Raw genomic sequence first — 23,535 nt, 5'->3', positions numbered from 1 at the left:
AACCATTGGATAAGAAAGGCTGCAGGTTTGGAGGTGCCAAGAAAAAAAATATGGTGTGGAGCAGCTGCCCCATGACCACCTGCAGACCTGGCTTCTGACCTTGCATAGAGGCAAAAGGATTGGGGGAGTCCCACGGATGCCTCTGCAACACACAGGCTAAGGGACTGAGGAAAACAGGTGCCTTCCCTTGCCTTCTGCACTTTCTCAAATGTCTCAAAGCAAACAAGGCACTCACCCTTTGCAAAGTAGATATCTCACTCTGACTACACTAGAAATGATTCCTGTTTTCAAATCCTTTTCAGGAATAGAGTCAGAAGTGATCCTCCAAGCTCTAAAAACTCTTCATAATCTTTCTATATCTTAATTACACGTTAGAGAGACAGCTAGGCCGGCTAGAAAGGGAGGAGGTGTACAGTAGATCCTCTTTACAGCCATCACCTGGAGAAGGGGTATAGTCAGAGGTGCTCTCTTTCCTGAAGCAGCATTGCACTTCACAGAGAGGTAATTAACAGGCATGCTCAAGGCACGAGAATGGAAATGACAGCATGCTCAGCAGTATCAGAGGGTAAAATGTCACATCCCTTTTACCCCTCTGAGCTCACACAGCACTTTCAGCAGCAGGCACACTGCCCACACCACCCTCTCTCAATGCAACAGCCACCTTTTCAGTTCACCTGCACTCCTTCAGGAGTAAGGGATACCTCTATAAACCAAGGCTGCCCACTCTGGCCTCTCGTTGTTTTTAATCCACAAACGATGCTTGTTTAAAACACCCACTGGTATCTGCCCTTGTGTTACAAATCCTGGCAGCAGGCAAACACAAACAAGGAAAAAAGTGAGCAGACAGCAAGCTACCTTGGATTGGTTTTGTCCTCTGGGCTGCTGCTGCTGCGGGGGCTGCTGGGGGGTGCTTGCAGGTGGCTGACACGGCGCTTGGCTGGGAGTTTTAGCAGGTGATGATTGTACTCTCTGAAAAGGAAAGTGTATCCATAACTGGTTATTCCCCAGGCACAACATGGAGCAGGGCTCTTGTTTCTTGAAGGATTTATAAAGTTTGTTTTTCCCCACTCTTCATTCTTTAGAAAATTCAGTCAATCGTTCTGTTTCACTGAGCAGAGAAATCAGACTGGGGTGCGATTCAGACTCCTAAAAGAGGAGGTAGTACCAGTCTAAATCCCTGGGCTACCCATGACATGTCTTGAGGGCTGACAGACCTGACACAAGACCTGTGCCCTTCTGGAGCACAGCTGGAGTTCAGATTATATATTCTGGGGTATCAAGGGTGACAATGGATGCTGGTATTTGGACAGCTGCCTGGCATCTCACCTGCTACGCAGCAAACGTAGCCTGCTCAGTGTCCATCCCTGATGGCAGACACTGCCATTTGCTCTGCAGAAAGTGCAAGAAATGTACCAGCAGAGAATGAAAACCTTCTCTGATGTCATGGAAGATGCTGGGGTTTGACTTATGCTATAAAACCTGGGCATATTTATCCCTTCCTGGAAGAAACGCTTGGAACACTTCTGTTAAGTGGTGAGCTCATGCCAGCAGGGGAATAGTAAATCACCTCTGATGAAAGACTGTTAACACTGAAATACTGACAAGCATTAAAACAAAAAGCAGCCAAAAGGCAAACTGTCTGCTTCCAGGGTCTGATTTCAGCTCTTGGTAGATAAGGTGACCCATCTATCACTCCAGCTATGATCTCTACAGTAAAGGACAAGAGGTGAAATACACTCTGCTTGTTTTAGTACCATGGGCATAGTTGTTCTTTCAAAAACTAGTGAACTGTGGCAGCAAACCCTGTCATCCAAGCCTGAGATCCTGCCTGACAAAAGGCAGAACCATGTGTTTGGAAGAATGCTGAACAGCCTGTGATGCATATAGCCAATCGTGCATTGCTGTACACAGCTCATTGTCAAATTCCAGTCTTTTTAGCTGAAGATCTGCTTACACTGCTCTGTTTTACAAAGCCACTATACACTGGCCACCATAGCAAGCAACTCGGCCCTTTCAGTATTTTTACTGCACTGAATTTCCACCCTGTTAAGTAAGTTACCATCCTATGGTAACCTCAGCCATAGGAGTGGGAAGAGGAGAGAGGAATCCAACTGCCCACAGGAGCGATGGGATCTGACCCTTGCGTACCTGCAAGGCCGGGCAGCTGCTCCCTGCCTTTCCGTGGGGTGAGAGGCCCTGCCTCTCGGTGCTCTGCTTGGTCACGGTGAGGACGATGTGGGTCCCTGTGGAGTCAGTGATGAGGGTGGGGGGAGGGGTGCCCTTGATGAGGTCGCTTAGGGCGCTCCCTTGCTGGCCAAGGAAAAGCCGCGGGCTGTGGGACTGGCACAACGGCTCTGCTTCCGCAGCTGGCACCTCCTGCTTCACCATCACGGCTTTCTTTGGCACTGGGCTTGGATTTGAAGTGTCCATTTGGCTAGCGGGTGGTGCAGGGCTGAATTGGTCTGTTTGGCCACTGGATTGCTTCGCAAACTGGCAACTCAGGAAACCATTTTCACTCTTGACCTGGGTGCCAAATGCTCCTGGCTTGGAGGCGAGGGCTGTTCCTTCTCCTGCAGCCGTTGGGGCCAGTTGTGACTGCTGAGAGCGCTTCTCCTGCTCCAGCTGTAGCCTAAGCATCTCAACCAGCTGCTGCTTCTGTTTCAGCATGCGGGTGAGTTCCTCGATCTGCTTGTCCTTCTCCTGCAGCATCTGGTCTTTGTCCCTAATTTCTGCATCTCTGCTGTTACCAGTGCTACACCGCTCTGACCTGGGTGCTGCATTTATGCTGCAGGAGGCAGACTTGGTGCTTTCTTCCTTCACCAGGAACTGCACTGGAGATGCCTGCAAGGTGAGCTGAGTGAGGGGTGAGGTCACCATCTCTCCAAAGGTATCTCCAGTGCCCGAGTTCTCATCCCCTGTGCTCATTTGTGAGCGCTCAGAAGGAGCTGGAGAAACAGGAGGAGTCGAGCCTGTGCTGCCAAACTTCATCACGCTGCCACCTGTGACTGTGGCCACAACTACTTCTGCTGGTGCAATGCCAGTGGTGACAAGGGCTGTCCCTGTGCTCAGCCTGGCAGCTGGGAAGGCTACCACCACTTCAGCAGCTTTTGTGAGGACAGCTGCTGTGCTGGATTTGGGAGCGGAGGTTGTTTGGCCGGCTGTACCGTTCTGCTCTTGGTAAGCTCTGAGACGCTCAATCAGGTCCGTCTTTGTGCCTGAGACAGGCAAGGCCCTCAACTTCAGCTCTTGCTTCAGCTCTGCTACCTGATGCAGGGGGGAAAAAAGAGTGCAACATTAAGAGAACACACACTCCTAACCAAACAACTATCAACAGCTACAAGAGCCGCAAGACAAAGGACTAAACTGATCCTTCTGAAGGCCATCAAACCTGCACCTCGGGTACAGACTGCAGGGTAGCAATCCCAGCTGCTGTCACTAACTCCTGTCAGTCCACCTCAGCCCTGCTCTGGGACAGCAACATTGTTCAGTACTGCCCGCTGACAATGGCAAAAAAGGGGCTGTGCAGCTTCACAGGGCATTTACCTTCATCTCATCCAGGTTGGCAGGGAGAGGGCCAGGCTTGCCCACCGCAGCATTACTGTTTTGTCTCATCAACCCACTGGAACCAGAGGATCCTGAAGATGCACTGCTGACTGTGGCAGAGAGATTGCGCACGGCAGGGGCACTGGCGCTACTCTGCTGCTCCCCTGGAGGCCTACAGGAAAATAAAAGACACAGACATCAAAACCAAGGTGGAAAGGCACTGGAGGCCCTCAGTGTCAACAATCATATAAGTTCAGAAACATCTGGGTCACTGCTGCTGCCCTAGACGTTAAAGCACACCAATGCCCTCACCTATATCCATACCCCTTGCTGTGCCAACCAATTCACTTCAACTACTTTTGTCTGATTCATCTGGCACTGGCCCTTTTTGAGGCCCACCCAGTGGCCACACCTCACACCAAAAACATCACATCTCTGGCAACACTACTGGGGAACCAAGTGCTTCCTAACGGAGCTGCCACTGCGGACCCGTACTTTGGTGGGGCTGGCAGGATCGTCTGATAGTTGTAGTGCTGCTGCTGCTGGTTGAGGATCTGAAGCTGGAGAAAGAGCTGCTGCTGCTGCAGTATTTTGGCATAGGATGAATCCATGGGAGGAGCTCCCTTGTCCTGCTTTTGGTCCGGGGGAATATACTGATGATATTTAAGCTTCTTGACTTTCGGCTTCAACTCCTTGGCTTTTTTACTGCGCTGAGACTTCTCACTAGCAGACTTGGGCTGGCTTTGCTATTTAGAAGAAAAGGAGGAAGCAAGTAAGAATGGAAACACTGATATAACATAACACCCCATGTAAACCAGAACACATACTGGGATTTTCATTTTGAAATTCTCCAGTTTGTTGACCTGAGGGTCTTTCCATGCTTCTCTAACTCAGGCAACATTGTAGACACAGCACCGGCAGCAGCTTACACTGCACCATAATGCAGGTCAGCTTTCCCAGCACACCAGATCATTTGCTCATCCAGTGCAGACTCACCGACTCTAATTAGGGATAACACTGATTCAGATTGATTCAAAACATTTTGCATTCAGCACCCATTTTATAGAAGATGAATACATCATGGAGCAGAAAACCCTATTAAGTATGTTACAACTAGTGTCAGAGGAAGACACTAGTGAGAAGTAAGTTTCCTTCCTTTGCATCTGTTAGTCTAATACTTCCAACTCCAAACCTGCTTCAGAGTAACCACCTTATCTTCCTTTAGACTACAACAATGAAGAAATCAGCCAAAATAGTACCTTAATGAGTGTTGGTGGGGGCTTGGCAGCAGTAAGAGCCACTCCATTGGTAAGACTAGGGGGCAGAAGAGGTGGAGGTGGCAGAGGCGGGGGTGGCTGTTCAGGTAGGAAAAGAGTTTCACTGGAGTCTGCACTAATCTGCAACTGGGATGAACCCTGCAGGGACAGAAAAAGGCATAATGAGTACACTTATGAGGAGGGAAATAGATTAACAGAGTGCAGGAAGTGTCCACTTAGAGGGAAGGAGCACAGGCTTCAAATCGTTAATCAGACTCCTTTAACCCACTGCTTCAGTTGTCCCTGAGAAGCAGCACAACTTCCTAGGGCAGAAAAGGAAACAAAATCCCACACTTGTATCTCCCAGTTTTGCCAGCCAGCATCAGTTGCACAGAGGCTATATCACCAAGCAATGATCATCCCTTTCCCCACCTGACACCATAACAAGGGCTTCTGAATAGGCAGAGCATGTCACCAACACCCCACGGAGCCAAGACCCCATGTGAAATCTCACAAACTATACCTTTTAAGGATCCCTCAGTCTCACTTTTTAGGATCCTCAGCAGTGAAGCTCCAGGGCACTGCAGGAGGCCTCCACATTCTCACCTGAGCTAGTGATGTGCCAGTGGTGCTAGGGAGAGGCTCACAAATCCGAGAGTCCATCGGTGATGGGACAGACCCTTGGGACTCATGGCTGGCTGGCTGTTCCGGGGAGAGGGCATCACTGCTGTCCTCATCAAAGGAGGAATTGTCTGCAACCTTTGGGTAGTTCACCTGTCCAACTAAAAACACAAACATCAACATGTCTGTAAAGCGGAACAAGAAATTACTTCACTTGACACGATGGACACGATGTTTCACAAAGACAATGATGTGATGGAGAGAGTTGTGCCTAAAGCACCAACTGAACACGAGAGAACAGAGCCCAAACTGGATCAGGTTTAAGTGTTCACATTCACCTCTGCTACCAGTAGAATAAAATGATGCAGACTAGGGGGAACCATTTCCCTTGCTTCTTAGCCAGACAAGATCAGTAAGTATAAGAAGAGACACTTAACTCTGCCCAAACCCAGCTCTGTGGCATGGCACCAAAGAAGAAGAGGGTCAGACAGTGTAAGGTTGAGTTATGGTTTCTTTGGTGTTCATCCTGTGTGTGGGAAGGTAGAATCTCTCTTGGATTCTTCTGTCTTGGAAGACAGAATCCCAAATTGTCCTCTAGTCTTACAAGCAAAAAGGGCTATGGATTAAGTGGTGATGGCCCTGATTGTTATTAACATTTTTGTCTATCTACATGCCCAGTAGGTAAATTCACATGAGTGTACATGTGTAATGTACCAATGTTTTTTAGGCCACATTTTCTCAAATTAATCCTGTTAAGAAGGAAAATACTATCATTTGCACCTCACTTAAAAGCAACAGAAATCCAGAGATGTACTTTGCTTAGTCAGAAGGAAGGCACACCTCTTATTTATTATCCAGTTCACAAGCTCACCCTTCCTATACTACTTCTTGTTCAACAGTGAAGCCATGCTCTCTCACAACATTGTCCTTTTCCTATTTTATGAAAAGTATTCCGTCTTGCTCACAGTTGTGTCCCATTTGTCTTTAAAGTAGCTGTGCATGTTTGAGGGGATGAATAACCACAGACACACAGACTGCTCAGTCTGGGGAGACAGGAAAGAGCACTGCTGAGGCAGTGGGAAGGCTATTCCTCAGCATTCCTTTCAGCCCTTGGAATGGCGCTGGCATGATTTACATCTGTTCTGGTTTATTTTTAAAGGGTTTGAATCCTCTGAAGTTTTTAAGTTCACAGACATCTTTTGTTTCATCACACCTGTTTATATCCTCTCTCCTCTCGCTGATCTGAGTAAGTCAGTGGGTTCTCCCTAACCAAGGTTGTTGACGTATTATAGGGAGAGAGAGATTTTTAGGGAGAGAATCTAGGGAATTCAATCTTCAACATTCTTTCAAGTCTTTACAGTATACAGTTCCTTTCACGTTATTCTGGGATGTCCACACTCCCTGTAATTTAATGTTTCTGTAGCACTATCTGGGCCAGAGGGAGTTCTGCTTTTTAGAATCCTTGGGGCCAAAAGCCCATGGTTCTGAGACAGGAAAACAAGGCCAGCCATGGCATTGCACTCTATTAGACAGGCAGGTGAATTGATAGTTAATCACAGCCACCTGTGGGAGATGCCCTCAGCACAGATCCTCCTCTGGCCTTACCAATAATAGCTTCCTTCAGGCTCGATTCCACAGGCAAGATGTTCTTCTCCACCAGCTCCATGGGGCCTGGCCTCTGCGCTATCTTCTCATTAAGGTCATCTGCCAGTCTGGCTCTCTTCAGCTTCAGCTGCTTAGCCTGCAAGGAGGGTTCAGCTGAGGTCTCTGTTTGGGGGAAAGTAAATAAAATGGCATAAATCCAGCAACGGTCAACCCATGCCCTTCAGCAGTATTTTAATTCTATTCAGAAAGGTAACTGCAGATAACAGTAGGTAACTGTATAGAAAAATGGTTGCAGATAACAATGGATAACTATGCACTATAAGGATACATTAGATACTATGTATATTTAAGTTATCAGGATTACTACAGTAGCCAGAATAAGACAACTTTACTGTTCTCAAACTGATGTCACCCAATTCTCATTCATCTTTTCCTTTCCGGTTGTGTCCAAAGATGTGCTGCTCAGCAGCAGCACAGCACTCCCTCTCTTATTAAAATCGATCAATCTGCCTCACTTCCTCCTGGATGTTTCACAGTGTCTTAGCTTAGAAGAAGAGCAATCCACGGTGATTCTATTTCATTGTTGCTCAGCTACACAAAACTGCACAATTTGAATTCACATACAGATTCTTCTGAGAATAATCTCCAAGCAAGCAGAGTTGAATCCCTCCCAAGGAATCATGCAACAGGCATGATCTTCTGCCCACTCCCAAGTGAAAGGAAGACTTGGGCGTCACAATAGAAAAGTTGTTAAAAATAGAAACCTGTTAAATAAGTAATTATGATAAAGTTTATTGTCAATGTTGTCATGTTCAGCACGTGCCGTACCTTCCAGAATGTGCATCCTAACCAGCTCTGATCTCTCCGGCCGGGACCGGATTTTCCGTTTCAGATAGTCCTCTGTCTGTAGCAAAAACAGACAAGCAAGAACCAATTTCAGTTGATCAGACACAGGAGTGAGGTAATCTTGAATGGCACAAAGAAGAGAAACAACCATCTTTAGTCGTTACAGAGATCTAAATAAACACAGAATAGAGAAGGGGCCTATCTCCTGTGCCAGAGCACCGAGACAATGAGCTTACTCTAAAGATGACCTTCTACTGTAATCACCTCAGTCTAATTGCACAACATTGCTCCACAAACAGAAACTGGAAAGGACTTCTTCAAGAGCTAAAGTCCTCTTTTCCCCTTTTATGCACTACCACTAACTTGTGTCAGGGTGAAATTCATGACATTTCTTTTTACATTAAAGATAAATGCATTGGTTCCATTGTTCACAGCAAACACTTTCATGTACTGCTGGCATTTAGGACTGACTTGTGGTTTGGTCATACTCTTCAGTTGTTTAAAGATATGTTATTTGTTAAGCTCAAGACCCCCTGCAGCCCCTTGGTGGGTAGAAGCTAAATACGCATTTCACTTCCAGAGCTGCTTTTAGCTCTGTCTTTGGAGATGCATTACAGAGCAATGTATTATTTATTATTATTACAGAGCAATGTACAGAGATGACCGTGATGGGCTGAACATGTTACCCTTTACACAGCCCAAGAACGGGAAGCTGGAAGCAGTGGATAACAGACTGGGAAGTACTGGCCATCAGGATGGCCTTCAGAGAAAAAAAAAATTAAAGCCAGTCAGAAAACTGCACCACAATTGGTCAATTGCCCACACCAAAATATTAATTTAATAAGAATGTTTCAGGAAAAAAGAGGAGAAATAAGCAAAAGCCTTTGGGTCACTGGTCTTAATGCAAGGTCCCCTGTTCCAATCCTTCCACAGTTTAAAGGGCTAATACTCCCTTACAGGTCTTAATCGCAGCTGTTCTTTTTTTTATGTTGCTTTCACTTTTAAAACAAAACTTAGCCTGGCAGTCATAACAGGTTTCATTCTGGTGGAGGCTAATCAGAAAAAAAATATCCCCAGAGGCCTTTTGAGGAACAGAAATCATCAAGAAACCCCCTAGTTAGCAAAGGTGCTGTATGAAGTGTGATGCCTGGCTTCCTCTTTCCATAGAGCCAGAAGTCTCTGTAATTTCAGCATCACAAGATTTTTGAGGGATCCTCTCTGTTAAATTTTCAATTTCTAATGTCCTAGATACACAATTGCATGTGCAGGTAACAGAAAACTTTTCCTCCAAGGTAGAACTGAGCTCAACATGGTAAGAGCACTTAAGGGCAAAACAGACACCATAAAAACAGAAATGTAAAATGTATGGACAGCAGGAAAGAAGAGTATCAGTGACTTCCAGAAAGAAGACTCCAGGGAAAATCCAGGCACCATATTCAATTGGTTTTAGGCACAACCAGTTCACTGAGGGTTAGCACTGCGTGTTCACCACACATGCAAGCTACAGAATATCCCACCCAATACACCTCTGACTATGCAGTGCTGTGTTACATCCAGAATATGAACAATTCCCTTCTACATCTCATTAACAGCTACCGGATGCCCAAAACATAAAAGACATACTATTCCTGACTTTCCGAAAACATTGAAGATTATATTGCATCTTACCCTGGCCCGCTCCAAACTCCTTCTTTGTTCATGAAATGCAGCTGGACTTTTCAGAGCTGTTGAGAGGAAAAACATTTGGAGAATGAATTAGAACGATGGAAGTTCTCTCACTTCACAACCCTTTCAGGCCAACGAAGTTAACAAATACACCACAGCAACTGCCTCCTGCATCTTCCAACACACTGGACCAGATCTCCAGCTGGCATAAAGCAGTGTGAATTGACATACTCTGTTTGACAGCACAGGAGACACAGGAACTGACCTGAAGTTTTTGTGGGCTGCTAGAGTCTAATACAGGTACACTTCTAGTCAAACTAACCATTGTTCACAAAGTTGGGTCCAAGAACATGAGTCAAAACCAGCCCCCCAACAAAAGTCTTTTTACAAGCTTCAACAGAGAGTAAGATATCCAGGACCCTTAAGAGAATGGTTCTGAAACACTGAAGAGATACATGAAATGGTTGGAAGGGTGGAGGACAATCCTAATGAACTGTAAATCCTCTTTACTATCTTTTGATGTCAAAGGAAGCTCCGAGTCTGCCCTTAATCTGCACCTGTGTTTTGCATACATGGAAGGGCTAGCTGCAAATTCTGCAGGTCCACAGGACATATATATTGCTCCATGTAAGAGAAACTATCGTGAGAACAGGAACAGTTGGACAGGAAAGCACATCTGTCTGCTGACAGAAAACCACAACTTGAGGAATTAACAGCAGCTCTCCATATAACAGACCTTCTCGCCCCCTCGGGCCCTGTATAAAACCAGAGCCAAAACGGATCATGTTTTAAGAAACTGATCCTCTGCTGTCCAGGACCACACTAACCCTGGAGGAATCTCTCACTCTGCCTGGCTCCTCTGGAGCACACAAACCTCACGTCCCACAGTAAGACCAGAGAAAGAGGGAGACAACGGTAAGTGTCACCAGCTCCTCACAGTTTCCCTGAAGCTGCAAGTAGCTTGTTTTTTTTTAAACAATCACATTGTGGTTTGTATTGAGAACTAGCTGAAGGGGCCATAATAATTTCTTTTCATATTTCTGAAATACTCGCATTTTAAACTAAACCAAATAGTTAAAGAACTTTAGCTTTAAAGGTAAGTTGCACGTCTTTTAAAGACAGAAAACTAAACTCGTGCAGTTAGTAGCTCCAAAGTATTGTATCTAGGTCCTATGAAATATAATCTGCTCATGTTATTTTTAAATTAAGACCAATGATTAAGTATTTCTCAAATGTAACTTCAAAATGAAATCTCAAAAGACTATTCAAAAATAAAAGCCCTTGCATAAATGCAAGGTAAGAAACTACTCCTCATGCATGTGTAGCCTTCCAAACTCTTTCCTGCAGAATAAAATGGAGTAGCCACAGATAAGGTGTTAGGACACATATGTTCTGTGTAATACAGAGTCCCTCTAGGTTCACATCAATGGGCTAAAAAGTAGAATTTACTCCAAATGGCATGAATTCTGAACACACCACAGCATCATAGATGGAATTCAGACTACAGAAGTGAATGAAGAATAATCTGTAGAATAAATTAACAATAACTGAAAACTAACCATAGTGAGTACACAGATCCCTACAACAATGGGGCAAATAGTTCCTGTTCAGATTAGTTTCATACAATCTGGTTATGGATAGAAATAACCAGGGAAAGTTGCACAAGCTGTGAAATGCACTTTGAGATAAACCAAAGAGATATGGTAGGGATATGGTTTTGCAATAACTAGAAAAATAATGCAAAAAACTTCACTGGCTAGTTGAGGCATCAACTAGGCCTCAGGCACAGCTGATGCAGGCAGTGAGGCTTCCTGGGCAGTCTGGCCATCACACTTCAGTGAAGAGCAAGAAACAAATAATACTCTTTTCCAGTCAAGTGAACTGTTTGTGAATATGCACGTGCCTGAACTTAAACACACCTTTCATTGTATGCGTATCACAGAAGAGTGAAATAAAAGCTCGGGTACACCTGGGCAAAGATAGCATGCAATATATAAATCTGCATAAACATCTACCCTGGATACAAGTGAAGCAGGATTCATCTCGAGTCTTCAAAAGCTCTCTACCACCAGAATGTGCAGGCACGGCAGTAATTCTTTGCTCTCTCCCTCCTGCCTACCTCTGCTGTCAGTATGAGACAGCAGATGACCTTTAAGTGACATTTCCCTGACCACAGCTAATGGTCAGAAAAGTCAACTTCAGGAGTTCAGCTGGTGTCACAGGTAGTCCAGGAAAATTCTTGCAATACAGAAGAACAAAGCGAGAAAAGAATCCCTGAGCAGGAAAACAGAAAAACCCTCCCCTGAAACACATGCACGTTAAATAGTAAGCAATGCAGAGCTGCTATAGGAACAATATGTAAAAAACAATTTCAGTCTGTCGTGACTAGTCCTCTGGAAACGTGCACTGAGATGTGGCTCTCTGGGCTGGCAACATGACAGAGGACTTCATATTCGAACTCTGAAAATGTCAAGAGGGCACAAATCCTTCACTGCTTCCCTCAGCAATCTAGGATAGGGCAGACATGTCATAAGAGGGTGTCTACTGTAAAATCATACTCCATTTGAAGTTAACTAAGCCTTGCACATTTTTCTGGCTTTAAAATGACTACTTAGTCCAGAGCTGTGGAGCAACTCAGTTAACTCGACTATAGCAAATGAAAGAAAAGGAAAAATATAATCTTTTGAAGAACTTTGAAGCAGTAAGGCTCTGGATAAGCTCTACAGGAAACCCATAGTGCAGATATGCCCCTTTTCCAGCTCCTACCACTGCCCTTCCTGGCCACTTAGCACTGATCCCTGAAAAACTACTCCTGTCCCCCATAACCTGTCTGACTTGCTCACCAAAGTGCTGCTTTATCCATTCTACCCAAAATTACCCAATAAAGCCATAACAGCTATTCTGGCTCATTCTGACAGTGCACCTAAATGAGCGGCTGAGCTGGTGGAGCAAATGCTTTGCTAACCAGGTGGGCACAGGGCAGCATTTTATCACTGAGACAGGATCCATGTCCATAGCTCTTGGTACCTGAAGCAGCAGATACAACCACAGATGGTTTAGGGATGAGGAAACTCCAATCACCTGATGCTTTCTGACTGCTCAGGCCAGATAAAATATACTAAACTATTCCTTACAGTAGTTTGTCTAACCTGATCTTCGGAGAGCTCTCATGAAAAAAAATGCAATATTATTGCAGAGAAATTATCCTGGTGCATAGATGTCCTTACTATTTAAAAACTTTCTGAATGTCTACCTTACCTGCAATCATTACAGAGAACGATTTATTCTCTTCCTCTTTGCATCTATCCCTAGATATTTGAAAACTTTGGTTCTCCTACAATCTTCCGTTATATAAAATGACCAAAGCCAGCTGATTCAGCCTCCTCTTACAGATAACACTATCCAGACCTTTGCTTGTTTACTCTCTTTTCGACTTCCACTTGATCTGCATTTTTCTTGAAGTATAGCGTCCAGAACTGGGTAGATATTCCAGCCTAGACTTCATCAGCTTTTATAGAGTTAAATGATTATTAAATAACACTTCTCAGTTATATGTTCCAGCCAGTTTGCCTTTTTTTGTGTGTACCTAAAATGCATAATGTTCACTTGTGCTTGTTTCACAAACCATGAAAGGTCTCCAATCCTATTCTGCAGAGCTGCTACCTAGTGAGCCATTCTCCATCCTCAATTCAGGCCACTGACTTAGCATTACAAAACGTAGACATTCTGCCTTTCTCTTTGGTTTTATCCCATATCCATTCTTGGCTTCTCCAAATACTGTGAGTCCCAATCCTGTCTTCCTCCCACCCTACTAACCTGCAAGCTTAATAAACATGCAGACTGTTCCCTCGTTTATGTCAGATTACTGAAAATACTAATTCATGTCAAACACTGATCTTCTCCCTTCCCACTCCACCCACTCCGCCCTGCTTAGCACACCCTCCCAGTCTAACACCAAGCCTTTATTCCAGTACTGTTCCCTCACCAGTTGCATAGGCAGCTTCAATAGTCCCAGCTTGCTTCCAAGAACATCAGGCAAGCCTGTCTCAAGCACCTTACTAAATCCAAGAAGTGCAAAAACATATTTAACATCCTGACTTCCCTGGGAGGCAGTTCAACAAATATTTAGTCTGCTGGTAGGTCCAGATTAAGTAATGATCTCTTTTTCTCCCCTTTCCCATGTCCCACGTGTTTCTGCCTTGCCTTTGATGCTCCAACTGTACTTGCACTGCCCAGGGAGCCCTACTATGGAACTATCGCCATGAAGTAACTCCAGCACCTTCCCATGGCACTTGCCCCTCCCCAGAGTTACCTTGGTTTGAATCCTGGATCCAACTAAGTAGCTAACTTTGAGTGAGCCCTTGATGAGAACAGCGCTGCTAGAGGCCTCGATGATCTCTGAGGTCTTTTCCAACCTAGTTGATTCTGTCAAAAAAAACCACCAAACTACACCTGTAGTATTAGCTGTTGAGTTTTTGTTTCCCATTGTATGCTGAAAAGAAATAGTTGAGAATGCAGAAGTAACTTCTGCAATGCCCAATTTCAGTCAGGTGAACCTCCTGCCTGCCTTTCTGATTTTGTTTCTACATGATATGTGTGTGGTGTTTTCAGCAGTGGCAAACTGCAGTTACACTTCTGCCCTGGTTCCTGTACCTAGGAGTGGGACAAAGCATGCTAGCCCTCGGTTATGCTGACAAAACTGTTTGTGGACTCAGATCACAGCTGTTTTGAAAGAGTTATTTTAACCTGGACTGGTATGCTGGTGTAGAGCATGGCTCCACAAATAATAGTGTCAGCAAAGCTGAGCACAACTGCCCTGCCAGACCAAGTCAGAAATAAGAGGCTGGGTTTAAGGCCAGCACTGCAGCAGGAGCCCCCACGCTGCTGAACCACAGCCCCCACATCTTCAAGTTGTCCCATCCTCCACAGAACAGCCTGGTTTTACAAATGGCCGAACGAGCACTAAAACTGTTTCAGTGACAGAAGGGACAATAGCATCACCAACGGGGTTTGGGACAGCATAGTCCAGCAGGTGCCCTTCACTGAGTTGTACATACTTTTGTCCCACTTGGACAACTGTCTGGCAGTTTGCAACATCTGCTGTCAGAAGGATGAGCTTTATCCCTCACCTTTAGATGACTGACAGCAGGACATGATTTTCCTACCACAGACAGGCTAACTAGCAAGAATCTCCTGAAACTCCTACCACATACAGCCTATTTTTTTAGTCTCTCTGCTGCTTGTTGTGGAGCATTTTGATGCTGCATCTCCAGAATTCCTGAAGCATTAGTATCTTTGTGGTCACACCCTTAGCTACCATGAGAAATCTCTCTGCAAATCAATGATGCAACTGTTTTGTGCCTCCACCCTGCTTCAAAAATGTTGCAGCTATACATTGTAACGACTGTCCTTCCATCTGACCCCCCCCAAAGCTAAGCAGCAGCACACAAGACCATCTACATTGACGCACACCTTTCCATACAAAGCACAGAGATGAAAGTTGCCGATCTTTGCTTCAAAGCAATGTGTTAATTCCTATGAAACTGGGTCCAAAACTGCAATGCATGATTTCAGTGTTCCCTCAGTCCAAGACACATTTTGAAGATGGCAAAGTGTGAATGAAACATAAATCATAGAATGGTTTGGGTTGGAAGGGACCTACCTTAGAGATCACCTCGTTCCAACCCCCCTGCCATGGGCAGGGACACCTTCCACTAGACGAGGTTGCTCAGAGCCCCATCCAGCCTGACCTTGAGATAATGCTGCAAAGCACCAAACTGGTGCTGTTATAAACAGACTGAATCAAGGCCCAGGAATCAAACCCTAATCTCCAATATAACAGCAGAGACAAAAATCTGGGCAAAATGGCTCAAAACATTACTGTTCAGGGTTTACCCTGCAGTGTGCAAAAGCAGATTTTAGCTCTGCTTTCAAATATATTCATATGCAGATCTTCAGGTTCCTGTTACCTAGTGTGAGAAATAAGTGGAATCAGAATTAGATTGAGACACTGAGAACGAAACACAGCAGGGGAAGGGGACTGGCCCAGCTGCTAAGAAGAAGAGGTCAAAATATCCATATACCCTGCATTTACTTATGTAGCTGACAGAAGAAACTGAGGTTTGAAAGGAACCAAATACAGGGAAGAAAGAAAGGCAAAAGGATCTACACAGATCCTCACAGCTCAAGTGTCTTGGGTGGGAGGAGAGGCTGCAAAGCCTTCTGCAATCAGTAAGATCACTACTCAAGGCTATCAGACTTGTAGACTGACATAAGAGAGGCAGCACATGAGCTTTCCTTGGCCATAGTATCTAGCTCTTCATAGACAATACAGTGATATTTGAACTGCAAATCAGTCGGTAAGACAACATGCAATGTTTGTAAAAAGGCTACAGCTAAATTCAGAATACTGAGTCAAATACTTTGCTCTTCAGTTAGATCCATTCCTAAGGGAAAGGAAAAATCTTCCTTTGCTATGACAAAGAGAAGACTGTGTCACGTCCAAACCCAACCTCAGACACACTGATTTAATTCAGAACAGCAGAAGGCCTTCTGCTGCAGCTACTCCCCCCTGCTCTCAACTAAATTCTGGTTACTCTCTCTTGTTTACTATTCTTTCGTAAAAAGATGAAATAAAGTGCTGCAAATAGGCTTGATGACTTCCTCTGTCGGTTCAGGGTGGGGCTCCCAACCCATAGCATTTGGTAAGAGACACAAAACTTGAACCACAGAGCAAGGCACTTTCTTCCTCGCTTCACCTTCACCCCACCTCCAAAAAGTATTTCTCATAGCATGAAAGAAAAAGGTATTCAAAAACAGGGTCACGTACACAGAAGGGACTGTCATCTTGCTAGTGGGGCAGTATCAAAGAGCAGTATGCTGTAGAAATATGAAAAGGGACTGGGGAATACACAGTTGAGAGAAGAGATCTCCATCAGCACCCTTTTCTCCATTAGCAGCTCCAGAGAGTTGCACATCCAGTACACACATCTGATCATACTTGAGAATTCTTGCTGATATCATACCCCGACACTGGTAAGTGACCTTGGATTAAGGCTAAACTATGAGTATCAAGTTAAGGATAGGAAAAGAAGCCACAACTGGTAAATTGTGATTATTCAAATCCCAAAATACATAAACTCAAAAAATTAAAAATTAAGATTAACCTAAAAAAGCCAATCCAAATATATTTATGAAGGTAAGAAGCACATCTCTGGCACCCAAACAAATGCAGCTTTGCCCTTCAATGACACCCTTCAGTAACAATGTTATTGTGATCAAAGAATTATGAGTGTTCCTAGTCCCAAAGAGAACAAATGCTGGAGAAAGGTTCTTTCCCATGTTGTTACTGTTGCCAGCACTGCCAAAGCATGGCATTACAGCTACAGTGCTACAGCTTTACCAAGTCTTCCCTACTACCGAGCTGCTCCAATCAACACAGATAAGAGTGCCGGGCTGTTGTGGAAGCCAGAGCTGAAGTCCTGCCTCCCTGACACCCTATATCATAGAGCCACCCCTTCTCACGGATCAACACTCATGAGCCTGCACAGTGTACTGGCTCGTGGAGCTGTTTTTCCCCAAAAAAGCCACTTTCCAGGTCCCTGAATTGGGCTTGCCCTGGCTGCACAAGCACATGTACAGGTGGAACTGTGGTACCCTGTCTCTGCCCAGCTCGCCATGGAAACACCACTGGCTGAGCTGCTTCCAACGCCTGGACCAGACACCACTCCAGAGCCCACATTCAGCAAAACTGTCAGTAACTGTATTAAGCAGCATATCCCTTATGATGCAGTTTAAGATTTTCATTAACTCTGTGAAAAGTCTGAAGTATAAATTTGTCATAGTAAACATTATTGACAAAAAGGGCTGAGATTTTTCAAGGCCCAACACTGAGTTATTTTAAAATCTAACAGATATGTGCAATTTCTCTGAAAGTTCATCCCCTTTAGGAGCAAGATGGAAATTGTCACCCATGGTAACAGTTATCAGATCTGTGGGTGACTATGGCTACGGCTTTGTGTCAAAAAACATTTACAGCAATTACGGATAATGTATAACCTGCTTTATCCATTGCCAGTAACTCTTGGCATTCAAAAGACTCCCTAAACACTGCAATGAAAAATAAAAAAGGTAAAGCTTCACTACAATTAGGATTATACCATGTCCAAACTGAAGAAGAAAAGGGAGCAATGAACTTCTACCAGAAACCCTTTGATCCATGCATTCCTAGACCACTTTTCATGCCTGTTTCTTGGATGGATAATTAGCCTTTGCAAACTCTTCTGACAACTTTCTGAAGTGTCCAGGGTAGGGAAGGTGTGAGGCCACAAAAAGGAGAGCCCATTTCCAGTGAATAAGTAAGAATGAACCTAAGACAACTGTGGGAATATGACAGGAAAAAAACTGCATTACATATCAGACTTTATTCCCCCAGATTATTATGTTTCTCTTGCAACTGGCAGAGTTAAATCTTTTATCATGGCAGGGATCAAGGACTAAATGCAGCCTATCAAACACCTGAGCACAGACTTTTCTGTCTGCAATTTCAGAAAGGGCAAACAGCACATTTCCATTACTAACAAAAGGAACTTTATTACTCTGATCATGTCTTATTGTTCACCGATTACGTAAACACATGGAAAACACACAGAGACAGATATTTAAAAATACAAACAAACTAGATGAAGTTATTGGGCCTCTGACAATGAGACTCTCAGCTTAAATGTACAGACTCCTTCTACACACAAAGCCTGAAGGCTTTGAAATTGTGCTTCAAGAAAAGAGATCAAAGTCAAATAACCAGCAAATAATTCCTGGGAGAGAAGTTATAGGCAGATGATCAAACTAAAATAAAACCAGTTACAGATTTCTGTGCAACATGCCAGAAACAGAAATAGAGCTGCAAGTGTCCTCTAAGCCTTTTTTGTTGTTTTACAATACCTGCTTAGTGTTTCAGTCTTACTTTCATAGCATGACATTGAATATATTAAAAGTCTAGCTGCAGCTCCTGTATTTGAGGTCCTGTGCTACGTCCTATACCACTGTAAACCAGGAAACAGCAAAGAGGTTAAACAGAGTATTAAAATAAATTGTTATTATTTTTAGATCTTAAAGACTTTACAGGTTTGGACATTTTATTAAACAACTCTGGGAGTTAACAATATTTACAGTCCATACATTTGTTTTTAACTCCTTATCCTAAATGAAAGTACAACTTATAAGTATGGAAGTGAAGCAGTTGTCAATGGGCAGAATAGCAGACACTAGATGGCAGGGAAGTAAAAATTTGTATTTTTGCTTTGTTACTATAAATAAGATTCCATAAAACTGTAAGGAATGTCACTACAAAGACCTGATATGTAAAGCAGTGAGAGAATGACGGGGACACATTACATAGCAGGAAGAGCTATTTCAGGGTGTTTAAGCAATTGCTTTAGCTGCAGTTCAAATATAACACACAACAACCTTGAAATGTCGACTGTGTAGCCACACTGCAACAGTAAGGAACCAGTAAAACTCCACACAGGCATAGCAGGTCATCTATCCTAGCCTTTGTGTGGAAGCCAAAATATAGCTGAGGTATTAAGAATTGCACCTGAAGTCATTGGCAGGACGACAGAACAGTTCATGCCATGAAAAATACTACACATTAGATAACTGTGTATGTTCCAACAGCTTACTGCCTCTCCTTTCTTTGACATACGTAAAAAGATGCTCCTCCTTCGCAACTAACAGTTAAACAATTTATAAAACTAGTTTTCTTCTTTTGTTTTGTTTCTGACATTTAATATGTTCTACTGTAGGTATTGTACATAACAGGAGCCAAAAGTTGACTATATCCTCAATTGATAGGTCTCCTTCAATTACAGCACATATACTAAATTGACCAGCTTCATAATAAGAAGTAAGAATAAATAAGAAAATATGAGCATAAATATTAAATATAGAGCCATACAATTAAGTTGGAAGTGCATAATTTTCATCAAGTATTTAAAAAACTATTTTTTTTAAAGGTGGGAAGTGATTAGACTATCAGGTAAAGGCTAAAGCAGAAATAGCATTTTTACTACACAAACAGAAGTGTGTATGCATGGCCAAATTTGGGGATTGAGATGTTAAAGTCTAAAGGTATGGTTTAACTTTATAAACCCCCAGGTGGAAAGCATTTTGCTTCCTGAAATCAGTACCTCAGAGATCCTTGGTTTTTTGTGATGGTAGCTATGCTGGATGTAGAAGACCAAATATAAGCTTTGTCAAGATGATGAACCACACTGATATGCCAAAGCATAACCTATGTTCTGTATCCTTAGATCACCAAGTGACCCCAGTAAATGGCAATTCCTGTAGAATTTGTCCCCAGCAACGTCTCAAAGATACCAAAAAAGCAAATACTGCATTGTACTTTTATGACAAATATTACATTTTCTCTAATAAACTTATGGCCACAAAAAATGCAGCTAGTGATATGAGAGACCTAATCAGATTATAATCTTTAGACTGTCTGCTGTATAACAATCATTTCTAATCATGTGACACGTTGCAATTGAACCATGGCACACTCTCTTCGTGTAGTCTGAAGATAAAATACACTCTACTCAGGAGAGTCTGAAACACAGCAGCACAAGATTCACAAATCTTGTGCTCTGAAACACACTCAAACATCTACCAACACTGCACATCCAAGTGGAAAACCACATTGGAGTGTTGTTAACAGACCTATGGCATGGAAACACTTCAGCACCTGTAAAAGCAGTCAATTAGAAAACCAGCACAAACTCCATACTTTTTGGATCTACAGACAGCCATGCACTCTGTATATACTGCATCCCAGAACATAAACATACAGTCAGAGGAGTTGGCTGTGGGCACAAAAACTGGCAAACATCAGATACACTGAAGTGAAAAAGGAGCTCCTGGAAATTCTCAGCCCGTACAGAAGCCACCTTCCCTCTAGCTCTCAGTCCAGACAGTGCCCTTTCCAAAGGTTGCCTGTGTCATCTTTCAGATACTCACAAAGCACTGCTATAGAGCAACACAAGGCACATTAGCAGAAATTATCTACTTCTGCTTCATCTGCTTCCATAAATCTGATGGTCAAAACAGCTTTCCTGCACGATTGTGCCACACAACAACCTTGCATGCTTGCCTACATTTTGTGTTTGCAGCCAGAAGCCAAAGATCACAATCCTGATGGATAAAACAAAGGGCATGTGAAGCTTTAAATCTTGCAAAAGAGAAAAAGAGGCACATATTTTGCATAGCAGAGTATTGCTACATTTGCCAAATGTCTTCCCCCTAAAAATTTTTGCTGTTTTAATTGAAGATATTTTCCACATATCTTTCTACTCAGATGTACGTTAGCACTGTTTTGAACATTCTTTTCAAGGGTGAAAAATGGGGTGTTTAATACTCCCCCAAAAAACCTTACAATACCTGTAACCTTTAAATTCAACACTGTAAAAAATGACAGCATCTGACTGTTCTTCTACAGCATGACAGAGTTCAAAGAGTTGAGCACAGACAGCAGATTTTGTTTAACTTGCATTTTGTGAGGACGAGAAGATGAAAATTATCTCTGCATAGCTACAAAAAAAATGCAAATAGCAAAAAAGCTTGTCTATTTGCACTGTCAGAAAACAGGCCAAAACCTGAATAAACATGAAAACTCAGCTCTCCTTTTTTCAAGATACAGTCATTCTAGCTCTAATCACAGGTATGTCAGATGCAGGTGAAGACCTGCTTCCCACCTCTTTTCTATGGGCAATTGAGAATTTTAATCTTCAGCTAATGAATCCTGATGCTAGGGAAAGGTTACACAAAGTGGTAACAGAAAAGCAAGAAGAATTAAAGAAGCATAAACACAAATTATTTTGAATTATCTGTCACTGCCTATAAATGTTTTATTTCTTAGTACAATACACTAATCTTTCAGTGAAGCATAGCCCTACTGTAGGTGGCTGGTGGGTTGGGAAGGTTATTCAAGCGAGATTAAGTGTACTTGGTAAAAAAATGTTGAAACATTTGCCTTTCCACTGTATCATATAAACAAAATTCCACTAAGTAATTCCCGGTTCTGTTACGAACAAGCAAAGCAGGAGTAGCGTGACTCTCATACTCGTTTTAAGGTGACACAAATGTGTCTTCTCCCACTCCTGACATTTACACTGTCCAAAAACCTTGTGTTGATGGAAGCCTGAAATGAAATTTCTCTTTCTGGGCACCAAGTTGAATCTAAACAGCATGTAAAATTTACACTGCACTCAGGAGAACCAAAGGTACCAAAGTGAGTTTTCATCCTAGATAGCTTTTAACATGTAACAAAATCTTTTACTTCTCCCATATTTGGCTCATGGATTTTTCCACATCTATTTGCCTCAAGATACAGGAAGTGATCTGTATGAAAGGCTAATCTAAATGAACATGTAGGGTAGCATAGTAAGACCAAATGTAAACAGAAACAAGGTTGATGCTGAGGAACTGACATCCACACTCTAAGTGAAGGTGAAATGGAGGTTTGGTACCAGACAAGTTGTAGTCTAGTCCCATGGACTGAATGCATATTAGCTCTAGACAGAATATTTTCCACTTTACTTTCATCCCAATTTAATCCAACACTGAAACTTCATTTCACAGTGCAAAGCAAGGTACAGTAGGCAGGTGCAATCAGGAGGCTTTACTTCAAAAGCACATTCCTGACATAAGCTGTAATGCAGATAGAACCGCAACCATCACAATTCCTTCAAGAGTGTTAAGACTCTCCATATGGAAAATAATGATTAAATCATCATAAAGGGCTGTGTGGGGCCTGGTTCTTGACTAATGAGCTCAAGAGGGAGACACATAGTCCAGTATAGCTGTGTTCAGTAGTAGATGACAGGGGAACCAGATTAAGTATCTAAATGTTTTCACAGACAAGGGGTGCAGGCCAGAGAGATGAAAGAAAACAGGATGCTTGCACATTCCCAGCATTAATAAAAATACCTATTCTGGACTCATGAAAGTAGAAGCAAAGCTGTCATGCCTTTATGATGCTTCTAGGAGGAACATGGTCCCTAGTCATCCTCTGTACTTCTCAGGTTAAAAATGGGTCTTTTGCTTTAAGTGTCACAATTTATCTCACATCTGATCTTCTCATTAAAAATGGCTCAGGGAACTATGTGTGGCTATTTCCAGTTGGCAGGTATGGGTAAATGATACCATTACTTGGGAGGAACTAATTTCAAATCATGTTTAGAACAGATGTGCTAAAGTGGTTTTTCTCCATTGCAGAAAAGACCTTTTTATGTGTCACCAATATTTTCTCAATTATTTTTCAGTGAACATTCTTCTTTGGTCCATCACAAAACTCACATGCAAGAGATATAAATGAAGTAATGAAGGGCACAAATCTGCAAAGACTAGTAATTTAGGCTATATTTTAAGCAAATTCAAGACTCATTAATTATTCAGGATGCCCGACTTGAATTACTTGCAAGGGCATCATTTTCAAAAGGCCTGTAAAATAGACCCCTCTCAGGAATCACAAGTTTGGTCAGCCATACTTTGAAGAAAGCCAGTACTGAACATAAGTTAATACAGTGTTTGCATACATATCCACCCAAAGCAGGAGACCACAAAGAAGTCAGGCACATTTTCTTCTGGGAAGCATTAGTAAAAAGGCACAGCTAACTGGGACACTAGCCTTTCATCCAATCTTTCCTTTCTGCTTTGGTAACATAATTTTAAGTAGGGGTGCCAGAAACATCTTGAGAAGATCACTGCCTTCCAGCAAGCCACTCCAGCCAACAGAGTGCTATGACAGGTTCTCTTCATTCAGAGAGAGAGCTGACAGTCTAACCTTGCACCTTCGGCAAAGTCTAAGTCACACCACTGTGTCATATTACACTGTGCACCCCAAAAATAGAAAGAATGAGAAACTCCACATTACTACACTGTCTTCAAGTAAAGCCTGTGAAACAGGGAAGCGGGAAAGTTTTTGAAAGAAGAAAATACATACCTG

The 23,535-nt window shown here is 43.1% G+C and overlaps 1 protein-coding gene across 1 annotated transcript in view; it reads right to left on the bottom strand.

Moving 5' to 3' along the window:
- Positions 1–23,535, bottom strand: part of MKL1 (megakaryoblastic leukemia (translocation) 1) — a 48,892-nt gene that overhangs the window by 5,815 nt on the left and 19,542 nt on the right. Inside the window, exons 3-11 of the mRNA XM_017827659.1 lie at positions 9,540–9,595; positions 7,854–7,929; positions 7,026–7,187; positions 5,406–5,581; positions 4,803–4,958; positions 4,039–4,289; positions 3,544–3,715; positions 2,149–3,264; positions 856–969 (exon numbers count right to left, since the gene is read on the bottom strand). Coding sequence (XP_017683148.1) covers positions 856–969; positions 2,149–3,264; positions 3,544–3,715; positions 4,039–4,289; positions 4,803–4,958; positions 5,406–5,581; positions 7,026–7,187; positions 7,854–7,929; positions 9,540–9,595 — 2,279 coding nt within the window. The remainder of the gene's footprint in view (positions 1–855; positions 970–2,148; positions 3,265–3,543; positions 3,716–4,038; positions 4,290–4,802; positions 4,959–5,405; positions 5,582–7,025; positions 7,188–7,853; positions 7,930–9,539; positions 9,596–23,535) is intronic.

This window comes from Lepidothrix coronata, unplaced genomic scaffold (genome assembly GCF_001604755.1).
Source record: "Lepidothrix coronata isolate B3197 unplaced genomic scaffold, Lepidothrix_coronata-1.0 Scaffold141, whole genome shotgun sequence".
NCBI classification, from domain to species: domain Eukaryota; kingdom Metazoa; phylum Chordata; class Aves; order Passeriformes; family Pipridae; genus Lepidothrix; species Lepidothrix coronata.
This window is presented reverse-complemented; position numbering and strand designations above follow the sequence as displayed.